This window comes from Spermophilus citellus (assembly GCF_964194105.1).
Source record: "Spermophilus citellus genome assembly, contig: SCAFFOLD_114, whole genome shotgun sequence".
Classification (NCBI taxonomy): Eukaryota; Metazoa; Chordata; class Mammalia; order Rodentia; family Sciuridae; genus Spermophilus; species Spermophilus citellus.
In genome coordinates, this window is record NW_027672907.1 from 266,814 (window position 1) to 279,102 (window position 12,289).

At 35.3% G+C, this 12,289-nt stretch overlaps 1 protein-coding gene across 1 annotated transcript in view; it reads right to left on the reverse strand.

Moving 5' to 3' along the window:
- LOC308640366 (ATP-dependent RNA helicase DDX1-like) overlaps positions 1–12,289 on the reverse strand; it is a gene marked incomplete at its 3' end in the record, with an annotated part of 29,276 nt that overhangs the window by 2,594 nt on the left and 14,393 nt on the right. Inside the window, exons 11-15 of the mRNA XM_081312300.1 lie at positions 11,115–11,191; positions 10,900–11,014; positions 10,030–10,168; positions 5,090–5,150; positions 1,508–1,606 (exon numbers count right to left, since the gene is read on the reverse strand). Coding sequence (XP_081168426.1) covers positions 1,508–1,606; positions 5,090–5,150; positions 10,030–10,168; positions 10,900–11,014; positions 11,115–11,191 — 491 coding nt within the window. The remainder of the gene's footprint in view (positions 1–1,507; positions 1,607–5,089; positions 5,151–10,029; positions 10,169–10,899; positions 11,015–11,114; positions 11,192–12,289) is intronic.

Sequence of the window (12,289 nt, forward strand, 5' to 3'; positions counted from 1 at the left end):
GCATAGCATTTGCATAGAACCTATGCAATTCTCCCTGTACTTTAAACATTTCTAGATTACTTACAACAAACGTAACGTAAATACCATGTACATAGTTATTATACCATACTACTTAGGGATATTGACAAGAAAAAAGTCTATACCTATTCAGTATTTTCAAATATTTTTCACACAAAATTAGTTGAATTAATGGACACAGGATGTACAAATATGAAGCGTCAACTGTATTTTTTTCTAATAGAATATTCTGAATTTTCTTTTTCTACATTATTTTATTGGTACATTACAGTTGTACATAATGATGGAATTGTTACTTATCGTACATGCACCCAATATAAAAATATAATTGGGCCAATATCGTTCCCCAACACTTCCCCCTTTCCTCCCCACTTCTCATCCCTTGGTCTCTTTCCTCTACTGATCTCCCTTTGATTTTCATGAGATCCACCCCTACCTTTCTTTTTCTTTTACCTCTCTAGCTTCCATATATGAGAGAAAACATACAACCCTTGACTTCCTGAATTTAGTTTATTTCCCTTATCATAATGGTCTCTAGTTCTATCCATTTTCCTGCAAATGACATACTTTCATTCTTCTTTATGGCTGAATAAAACTCCATTGTGTTTATATACTATTTCATTTATGCATTTATCTGTTAATGGACACCTAGATGGGTTCCATGGTTTGGCTATTATGAATTGTGCTGCTATAAACATGGGTATGCATATATCACTGTAGTATGTTCACTTTAACTCTTTAGGACAAATACCACGGAGTGGTATAGCTGGGTTGCAAGGTGGTTTCATGACTAGTCTTTTGAGGAGCTTCCATACTGACTTACATAAGTAGTTATACAAATTTACATTCCCACCAACAGTATAAAAGTGTTCCTTTTTCTCCACAATCTCTCCAGCATTTATTATTGCTTGTATTCTAGATGACTACCATGCTGAATGGTGAGATAAAATCTCAGTGTAGTTTTGATTTGCATTTCCCTAACTGCTAATGATGTGGAACATTTTTTCATATATTTGCAAGCCATTTGTATTTCTTCTTTTGAGACGTATCTATTCTATTTACTAATTGAGTTATTTGATTTTTTGGTGTAAAGGTTTTTGAGTTCTTTACATATTCTAGACATTAATAATCTGTCAGCAAAGTAGCTAGCAAAGATTATCTCCCATTCTGTAACTTTTTCCTCATATAACTAATTGTTTTGTTTGCTATGTGGAAGCTATGCCATCCTACTTATTAACTCTTGGCATTATTTCCTAAGCTTTAGGCATCCTAACAAGAAAGTTGCCTGTGCCTATATGCTGGAATGTTGAAGGTATCAATTGTATTTATATCAATATAAAGAATGGATGAAAATAGGCCAAACTGTTAACAATTATTATTATCTTTAGTTAGTGAGCTCATGACTGAATTGTGTTTTTTCACTTTACATATTTTATCTAAAAAAGCATAAGCAAAGTTCTTTTGAAAGCATGACTATATTTCAACATACAGCTTCATCCAGGACCAGGAATCTAACTTGAGATAAGTTCAGCTTTCCAGTTGACACCAAATCATCTAGTCTTCCTGGGGTGCCTACAACAATATCAACCTGCAAAATAGCAAAAGAAGCACCTAATGAGAACTGAAGAACTATTAGAATAACTTTAAAATGGCAACCAATAATTGTCTACTTACAACAAAAACATGTATATTGAAGTAGTCACAGTCAATTTATAAAAAAGGAGCTATAGATAATGCTGTATAATAAAATTATATTTGGAAATTAATGTGAAGATTTTGTCAACTGATTGTGGACAACCTTAACTATAAAAGCCTGATATATAAAACTTGTATTTTCTAAGCATTAAAAAAATCAGATAAATTAACATATATTCTGAAATGAAACCAGTATTCAAGGGTCTGGGAGATAGTCCTTACCTAGCATACACAAGGCCCAGGATTCAATCCCTAGTACTACCAAAACCACTACTAAAACAAAACAAAACAAAACAAAAAATCAGGAGTCAAGTCCCAGTTCTAACATACTCAGCTGTTTGACCTTAACTTCCCTGGTATCTTTTAGTATCAACTTTCGTATTTAAAAAAAAAAAAAAATTTTAGTTGTAGATGAACACACAGTATCTTTATTTATTTTTAGGTGGTGCTGAGGATCAAATCCAGTGCCTCACACATGCGAGGCAAGCACTTTAACACTAAGCCCCAGCCCCAGCCCCTCAATTTTCTTAGTTTTTAGTGGGGCGAATACCATCTGTTTTTGCAAGATGGTTGTGATAATTGAGAAGACACATAAAGCACTCGATGCTTAGTTTGCCAAGTGCTCAATAAACTTGGATATAATTAACAGTAATGGTGATCAGACTGTCCAAGAAAACACTAATAATTACTAATTCTCACTTGCTTATAATGAATAGGCACTATACATTTAATGTCTTACAAGTTTCATTTCATGTGACCATTACATAAAATTAATTAATATTAATTTATATTTATTAAATATTAACATTTATTCTTTGCGGCACAGGAGATTGAGCATAGGAATGTCCTACAACTGAGCTACATCATTGGCCCTTTTTATATATTATTTTGAGACAGTTTTGTTATATTACTGAGGCTGGCCTTGAACTTAGAATCCTCCTGCCTTAGCCTCCCAGTCACTGGGATTATAGGCATGCATCACTGCACCCAGCTATTATTCCTATTTTTAAATAAGGACACTGAAGTTTAGAATGCTAAAGTCAGACACATTTAGATTTCACAGCTAGTAAGTACTCATGCTGGGATTCAAACCTAAAGTTCAAAATTCAAATGACAGCCATTTTGAATTTATCATAAAGATTTCCAAACATACACAAAAGAGAATAATACAGGGAACCTCCAGGCCAGTACAAAAAATACTCTGCATTCTCCGACACTTGTCTTAGAGTCAAATACAAAGGGACAGTGATGAGGATCATGGCTTCAGAGTGAAGCTCTATCTGTGAATTGTTCATTTGGGGGCATGTTACTTAATATTTGGTATTAGCCCTCTTTCAAATAGGTAAAAATTGGGAAGAGTACCATCTCAGAGTGCTATTGTGAGAACTAAATAAGAAAATGTTAGGCACTTAGCACAGTGCCTGGCTCATTTCTAAAAAAACAGCCAATAAAGGTTAGTTGTTTTTTTTTAATTTTTTTTTAGTTGTAAACAGACACGATACTTTTACTTTTATGTGGTGCTGAGGATCAAACCCAGTGTCTGTACCTCACACATGCTAAGCAAGCACACTACCACTAAGCTACAACCCCAGCCCCATAGTTAGGTATTTTTAAATGTGTATGTGGATCTACTTGTGTGAACCAACAAATAAGGTTATCACATAAAATCATTTAATTTATTAGACAACTCAAAACTTATTTATCGATAGACATGAGAAATCATAAATACTTCTATTCTTTTTATTATTTTCTCCAACCTAGAATGAAAACATAGCTTTCTCCTAACCAAGTTATTCCTCCAGTCCCATTGCTTCAATATCTCACCCCTTGACAAACAGAGCACCATCCTGAAGGGACTTCAGCGATCTAGTATGAGAAACTTATATTCTCATGAAAAATGAAATGGATATTTATGAACCATTGTTTCATTTATAATGATAATGAGAAGCCAGTTCAACTTTGAGAATGTTATCTGAAAATGTGAAAATAAAATCTGTTCAATGTATTAACAATCTACTATGTACCAAGCATAACGAGAGGTCTGTACGTATCAGTGAACAAAACAGCATTCGGGCACTGTGCGTAACATCTCCTTAGTACAGGACTGAACTATTCAGTTTCCACCCTCCTTGATTTCAGCAGGTAAAGTGGACCAGAAACAGATACAAACAACCACAGGTTTAAAAAAAAAAGTCTGAAAGAAATATTTGACTTGTACAATAGCACTAATCACTCCATGTGGCCTCACCTGCACATGGTACACAATATATCAACTTTAAAAGTTACAAACTAAAATAATTCTACTCTGTAACTCCAAAACTGACTTGTACCCCAACATAGGACCCAAAAGAGGGATGGGGAAAAATAACAGAGAAAATGTATAATGGAAGAAGAGCAGAAGGTGAACATATCAGATTTCCTAAGAAGTAGAATAAAATCAAATTCTGCCAAGAAAGCCAGGGGATAACTCTGCTTTTACTTTGCTATTGGCTTCAGTTAGTATCTAATTTTGAAATAAGTCTAATGAAAGCAGATCTAATTCCCTCAAAGTTCTGCAGCTAGAAAATAGGAGATGAGAAATTTAGTTATCTTGTGAAAAAATTAGGTTTGGGTTAAAAGAAATTAAAACTAGGAATAAGCCTATTAAATCTGTATTACAAACCTCTAAAGGAAAATATAACACTAAATAAAAATATATCAAAGCAATATTATTCAGAATAGTACTAATGAGTATAAGAATATGTCTCCTTGCTCTTAATATACCAGACCAGGTCAAATCTAAGTCTACTCAGTATCAAATTTAGTTTGACAGGGGCACCAGTGGAATTGGAGGGTAACATACCTGTCATGAAATAGTATCAGATGGTTTAAGTTACATTATTAAATATTTGGAAAGGAAAATTAGTAAGAAAAAAAGTTGTTTCAATATTATATGTGGGTGTATATATAAAATACTAACCTTCATAAAACTGACCAGCAGTTAAGAATTTTCCAAACTTCTTCCACACTACTAGGGATCATCACACAATCTTAGTTTTGTACTTCAAAATGACATGCCTGAGCACAGCCTTCCACATAGATGAACTCATTTCTCTCCTCAATGGAACCACTATAGACTGTCTTAACATTATTTATCCTTCCCAAGGGTCACTGCAAAACCTTCTACTCTACTCTGCATCTACCTTATTAGCATTTTTATCTTCAACACCAGTTCTTTCTCCCCATTATCCCAAAAAAGAGTGACTCTTAATTAATTGCCCTATATTGCCAAATGACAACACATAATGCTACTTTTTAAAAATTAGGATGGTTCAAGCTTCTGTAACCTGATTTCTATTGACCTTTTTCTCTCTATACATACATATGCACAACTCACCCCATTATCCAAAACAGAGAGCTGATCCCGTGCTGCAACACCTCCAATTATCAGAAGCTCCCTGAAATAAATATCAAATGATAATGTAGAAAGAACATTAAAGTCTGCTTTACACTGATTTGTACATGTTTCTTTTTGGTGGGAATAAGTCATTAAAAAAAGAATCTACCATAAAGTAAGTACAGATAAGGTCAGAAGCAAAGCACTTCCTTTCTGGTAGCCATACACAATGCTAAGGCACAGTAAAGCAACTGAAGAGTATGCGTGAAAGCTCAGAACACAGAAAAACTGGTCCCCATCTCCATATCCTTCTACATTGGAATGACTCAAGCTTCTCTAACGTGGTTTCTATGACTTTTTTCTATATATACACACGTGCACTTCTTACATATGGAAAATGTTTCTGAAAGAAGAGATAAAAACCCATTTTAAAAGCTTGCCGCTAGTAAGGATCAAGCATGAAGTGAAAGACGACTAACTTTTATAAAATAGTATTTGTGGGCTGCGGTTGTAGCTCAGTGGTAAAGCTCTTGCCTAGCAGGTGTGAGGCACTGGGTTCAATCCTCAGCACCACATAAAAATAAAAAATACATATATATATTCTTTTGTGCTGTTTAAATTTTTCTCATTTCAACAAAAGGGCACATGCAAAAGACTAAATAATCATAAATCCCTCCTTCATATCATACACAAAAATTATCTCAGAATGGATCAGAGATCAAAAGTAGAACCTAAAATTATAAGATTCATAGAAAACACAAGAGCAAATTTTCATGACCTTGGTTTAGACAAACACTATCTTACATATAAACACCAAAACAGTGACAAAAAGAAAATAAATTAGACTTCAGAGAAATTAATAACTTCAAAGGATACTATCAAGAGAGGAAAACGATAATTCACAGAAAGGGAGACAATATTTGCAAATCATGTATCTAACATACTGAATAAAATACCAAACTATATAAAGAACTCCTACAACACAACAATATAAAGATAACCCAATTTAAAAATGGATAAGATTTAAAAATATATTTCTCTCAAAATATTCAAATGGGCAATAAACACATGAATAATGTGCAATATTATTAATTATAATGATAGAGCAGGTAAAAACCAAAGGAAGATAACATTTTTGCTCACTAGGATAAATACACTCAAAAACATAGACCCCATATGTTGCTGAAGATGTAGAGAAATTAGAACTCTCATTTATTGCTATTAGAACAAAAGTGGGACAGCCACTTTAGAATGCTGATTCCTAACCACATGACCTAGCAATTCCACTCCTGACTATATATTCAGGGGAAATGAGAACATGTCCACACAAAAACTTGTGCATGAATGCTTATAGCGTAGTAGCCCAAACCCAACAGTCACGAACAGTCCAAATGCCTACCAACTGACGAAGGGATAAACCAAAGTATGGATCTTCCACACCTTTGGAATAGATACTTTGATAGTATTTTCCACAATAAAATGATGTACTGATACATGCTGCCACAGGGATGACCCCTGAAATATTATACTAAGTGAAAAAAGCCAGTCACAAAAGAACAGACAATTCCATGTATACAAAATGTCTACAACAGGCGAGTCTACAAAGAGAGAAAATTGTCTTTGTCGTTGTCTAGGGATGGGAGGGTTAGGGGAAAATGGGACTGACTGCCAATGGGCACAGAGTGTCTCTTGGGAATGATGAAAATGGCCTAAAATTAGTTACAGGGGAGTGATTACAGTCAAGTCTGTGAATATAGTCAAAACTAAAAACAAACTTACATTGTAAAGGGTGAATTATAAATGTGAATTGTATCTCAAAATAGCTAGTTAAAAAAATTATCATTTAATAAAGAGCAGACAAAATTACTTCCTGAGGCAGCCACGTAAGTTTCTTTTTCTTTACCACTGAATATCAAAATATATAAAGAAGTCCTACTAATCAACAATATAAAGACAACCCAATTTAAAAATGGACAAGATTTGAACATATATTTCTTCAAAAAATACAAATGGCCAATAAGCACATTCTGCACCTAATTTATTTATTTATTTGGTACCAGGGATTAAACCCAGAGGACTTAACCACTGAGCCTCACCTCCAACCTTTTTTTTTTTTTTAATTTTCAGACAGGGTCTCACTAAGCTGCTTAGGGCCTAAGTAGCTGAGGCTGGCTATGAACTTGTGATCTTCCTGCCTCAGCCTCTAGAGCCACTGGATTACAGGCATGTGCCACCACACCCAGCTTCATTTGTGATTTTGAGACAGTGCCTTGCTGAGGGCCCCACTAAGATTCTTAGGCTGGCCTCGAACTTGTAATCCTCCTGCCTCAGCCTCCTAAGTTGCTGGTATTATTATAGGGGTGTACTACCACGCACAGCTAACTATATAACTTTCAATCAGAAGTATATTCTTTTATTAATTTTATTGTTTTGATTACTCATTTTTAAAACACTGGAAAACACTAAGAAAACGAATGTTTCAGCAATGAGTTTAATGATCATATGACTAATTAAAAATTAATCAGCTTTGTGTGGGCTAGGGGTATAGCTCAGTGGGACAGTGCTTGCTTAGTACACATGAGGTACTTGGTTCAATCCTCAGCACCACAAAAAACAAATAAAATAAAAGTATTGTGTCCATCTACAACTAAAAAGAATTGTTTTTTAAAATCAGCTTTATGGATGCCTACCTTTATTTTAAGCAACATAGATCACAAAATCTACCATAAAGCAGAACAAGGGCTGGGGTTGTAGCTCAGTGGTAGAGCACTTGGCTAGCATATGTGAGGCCCTGGGTTCAATCCTCAGCAGCACGTAAAAATAAATAAATAAATAAAAGAAAAAATGAAAAAAAAAGCATTACAAAATAAATAATTCCTAATCCATCTTGCCACATTCCTTAAACACCATCACACCAGAGCCATTATGCTTCCTAAACCCAGCAATGCCCAAAAGCAGACTGGCTACCTAAAAATCACCTGGAAGCACCTTTTTCTTAAAAAAAAAAAAAAACAGTTCTAATTCCTAGTCCCTAGAAATTCTGATTCATTACTGCCAGGGGATGGAACCAATAGATTTGTATGTGAGCCCCCAAGTTCCTGTTTTCAACTATTATCCTAAAGCTATCCTTTCTTGCCCCACAATACGTAAGTCCTCCTTCATAATCTGATATATTTATCTTATAAACTTCACAGAAGTTAAATACACACATACACAACAATGTATGCTCTTATGTACAGAACTGCAGAGTTGAAGAATATAAAAGGACCACTGCCTTTTCCTTTTCCTGAGGAACAGGAAAGTTTTTTACATTTAAAACAAGGAACACCGACACATGACACCACATAGGAGGAAAGCGAGGCAGATGTTGCCTGTCACACAGGAGCAGGGAGAGAGGACTGGGCTGGGACAACCAGGAGGGCTTCCTGGAAATATCAGGATCTCTGCTGGGTTTTAAAAGAAGGAAAAGGTTCATTTGTATAATACCAAATGGGTAACCCACAATTTTATCAACTTCACCAGTGAATTGTTTTTATTCTTCTTCCCTCCCAGCCTTTGTTCACAGGCATAATATCTTATACATAACAGCATAAGATCAAGTCAATTGGCATTTTATAATCTTACAAAAATACTCACAGGAAGAGGTCTCTGAGTCTCATACTGAGCAGTCGCCCTGGCCGTGCATGTGCTCCTGGGGTGGCTTTCCCTCACACACGCTCAAGCATTTACCAAACTCATTTTTTGTTTTCCCTCCACACTACCCCACAGCTCCACACCTAGTTCTCTGAAAGCACAGATTAATTCTCCTTGTTGTATCCTTAGTCCCTAGCCTAAGACTTCACACAAAGTAGATATCTGAATATTTCCCAAATAAGTAATAATCCTCAAACTAAAATTAGGAATTATTATTACAGATGTAATTTATCCCAATCAATTTGCTTAACTCATCAATAAGTACACTATTAAATCCCAACGGCTCGAGAGGCTGAGCAGGAGGATCTCAAGTTCAAAGCCAGCCCCAGCAATGGCAAGGCACTAAAATACTCATTGAGACCCAGTCTCTAAAAAAAATACAAAATAGGGCTGGAGATGTGGTTCAATGAGCAAGTGCCCCTGAGTTCAATCCCTGGTAACGCCCTCCACCCATTAAAAAAAAAAATCCACTATTAAAAAGTCAGAACCTTGTGATGTCAAAAAATTCAGTTTCTGGACTTCAGATAGTGGTGATGGTTGTACAATCCTGTGAACATACTAAAAACTGTTAAATTGTACAATTTTAAATGGTGAATTTTATGGTGTGGATTGTTTCAAGAAAAAATTAATTAAAAGAAAAATTAACAAAAAGTAAGTGTCAAATTAACAGAGAGTAGTCTACTTACATGCTATGCCTTTCTTAAGATTAACAAAAAGCAAGTTTCAAATTAACAGAGAGTAGTCTACTTATATGCTATGCCTTTCTTAAGAGTAAAGGGATTGCTACTGAGCGAGAAATTCCACGAGATCACTTAGCTTATGGCCTTCTTCCAATGGCAGAAAGAGCTCTGTGTCTGAATGCCCAACAGAAATAAGTCACCACCATGGGAAAGAAGTTCAAAACCATGCTAGAAACCAGAGCAGTAACTTTCCATGCAGATGAAGGGATAAAATTAATCTAACACTGAATGAAATGCTCCCTTTAAAAAAGTTAATTTTCACTCTAACATTGATTAACCACGAAAAATCAAATCCATTACTTACCAAATGTATGAAGTTTTATATGCAAACATTGTTACTGTATGTCAAAGTATACTTATATACCTCACATGTATACTATATATATATATATATATATATATATATATATATATATATATATACCTCTTTTTATTCTACTTTACTCTTCTTCCAAAACACTTCCAATCTAAAGATAACAGGCAGTTGGGTATAAAAGGAAAACTTACCTTAATTTAGGATTATCAACATATTTCTTAAACTGCTTGACATTATTCAAAGTTTGTTCAGCTAATTCACGAGAGGGTTCAACGATGAGAGCTTTTGGAGCATTGGGAAGAAACTTTGTTTGTGTCACCTGCGCATTACCTTAGGAGAATAAAAAGTATTAGAACACTTTTAAATCATGCCTAAAAATACCATTATTTGTAAAACATGAGGATGAGCATTCCAGCATCAAAATTTTTAATAAAAATTATCAAAAAGTATAGGTGAAAGTAAAACAAGATACGATAAGGCTAAAATTCCTAAAATGAAATAAGGCTTCTTTAAATTAAACCTACTTGCAATGATTGTAATTGATATGTCTGTGAAATGACTTATTTGTTTTGTGATAAACTAGCTAGGGAATGTTCTTAATTTAAATAAATAAAACATATTACAATACAATGGGTAAAAGCATAAGCTTTGAAGCCAGATTGCTTGGATTTGAATTTAGTTCTACCACTTATTTGCCCTGGCACCTTGGGCAAGTTACTTCAAGTCCCTATTCCTCAGGCTCTTTGTCCGTAAAATGGAAAGACTTCTACATTATAGAGTTGTTGTGAAGATCAAATAGCCCATGTAAAGCACTTAACATTCTACCATGGCACAAGCCACACATGTTAGCTGTCATTTACCACCATGACTGAGATGCCCTAAATGCCTAAACTGAAACTAGGGTTTATGAATTAGGTTTTAAAATTCAATTTTACAGAGTAAATAGAAAAGAAAGAGTAAACAGAAAGAAAGGGATATGTGACTCACTATGAGAAACCCTACTTACTAGAGTTTTCACTAATGCCCCAATCTAGAAAATCTTACCCGCACAGATGCAATACCTGTGTGCTGTGATTTGACAACGTAACTATCTGGTGCCTTGGAAAGAGCAACAAAACCATCTTTTGGTGGAAACTTAAATTCTTCTTCACCAAAGTTAAATTTTAGTTCAGCATTCTAGCATTGAATAAAGGACAACATTTTAAAAATTAACTTAATACAAAATAATGAATATCAAGCAGATTATAATTATACCAAAATTTTCCTAAATAATTACCTTCAAAACACAAGCAGGAAAGAGGGCTTGGTTTTTCATATGTGGTGGTACTTCAAATGCCAGACCAAGATCTTTCCCTTAAGAAAAAAAAATTAAAAAACAAGAAAACAAAAAATGAAACAATGAGAAAAGAACTTCCACATATTCACACCATCGAATCTACAAATGTGTCCGCATTAATGCTTCCCCCTGGAACCCCTGGATAAACTGTGCTGCCTCAGGCCAACCTATTCGCTTTTCTCCTTTACTCCTAAACTGTCCCTCCCCTACCCCTACATCAGACCACTGCCACTAGACATTCCTTAGCATACAAACATACTCAACATTAGAACACAAGCAACTCTCCCTCGAGCCCATTTCCACTTTACTTATCTTCCTTTTTCCTTCACTTTTTAGAAGTAAAACTTTTGGGTTTCCATTTTTTTTAGTATATCCACTTCCTTCTCTTCCATTTTCTATTGATCTGACTCCCAATCAGCTCAACCACTCCATCACCCATTTTCTTGCTCATCTAAAACAACTGTCAAGAGCACTGATGTGCCCCACCAAATCCAGCAGTTAATTCTCACTCCTCATATCTTTCTAGACAAGACCCCTGAGCAGCACTGGACCCAACCCTGACTGCTCCCTCCTCCTTAAAACACTTTCTTCACCTGGACCCTAAGACCTTCGTTTCCCTGGTTCTGCTCCTCCTGGTTTTCCTCTCCTCACTCTCTGCTGGATTCTCCTCAGTATGCATACTTCTAGCCACAGGAACCCAGGCCTTAGATCTCTTCTGTTCTTTATCTCCCCTTATTCCCTAGGTGATCTCAACCCACTCCTCATCCCCCAGTCTGTTTTCAACACAGAAGCAAATACTGTTAAACTAAAGAAAGATAATGCCATTCCTATGCCTAAAACCATAGTAAAGTTCTCACTCAAAATAAAAAGCAAAGTTTGTATTATAGCCTCCCTCACTATTCTACCACCTCCTGCAAGCTCAGACACATGGGTCTACTTACTCTTAGGTCCCTAGAGCACACTCCATCTCAAGGCCTTTCAGGTCTGCTTCCTCTACCTAAAATGCTCTTATAAGATTATCTGAAGAATGGCAGCTATTATAAATACAAACAACAAGTGTTGGCAAGGATGTGGGGAAAAAGGCACACTTGTACATTGCGGGTGGAACTGCAAAT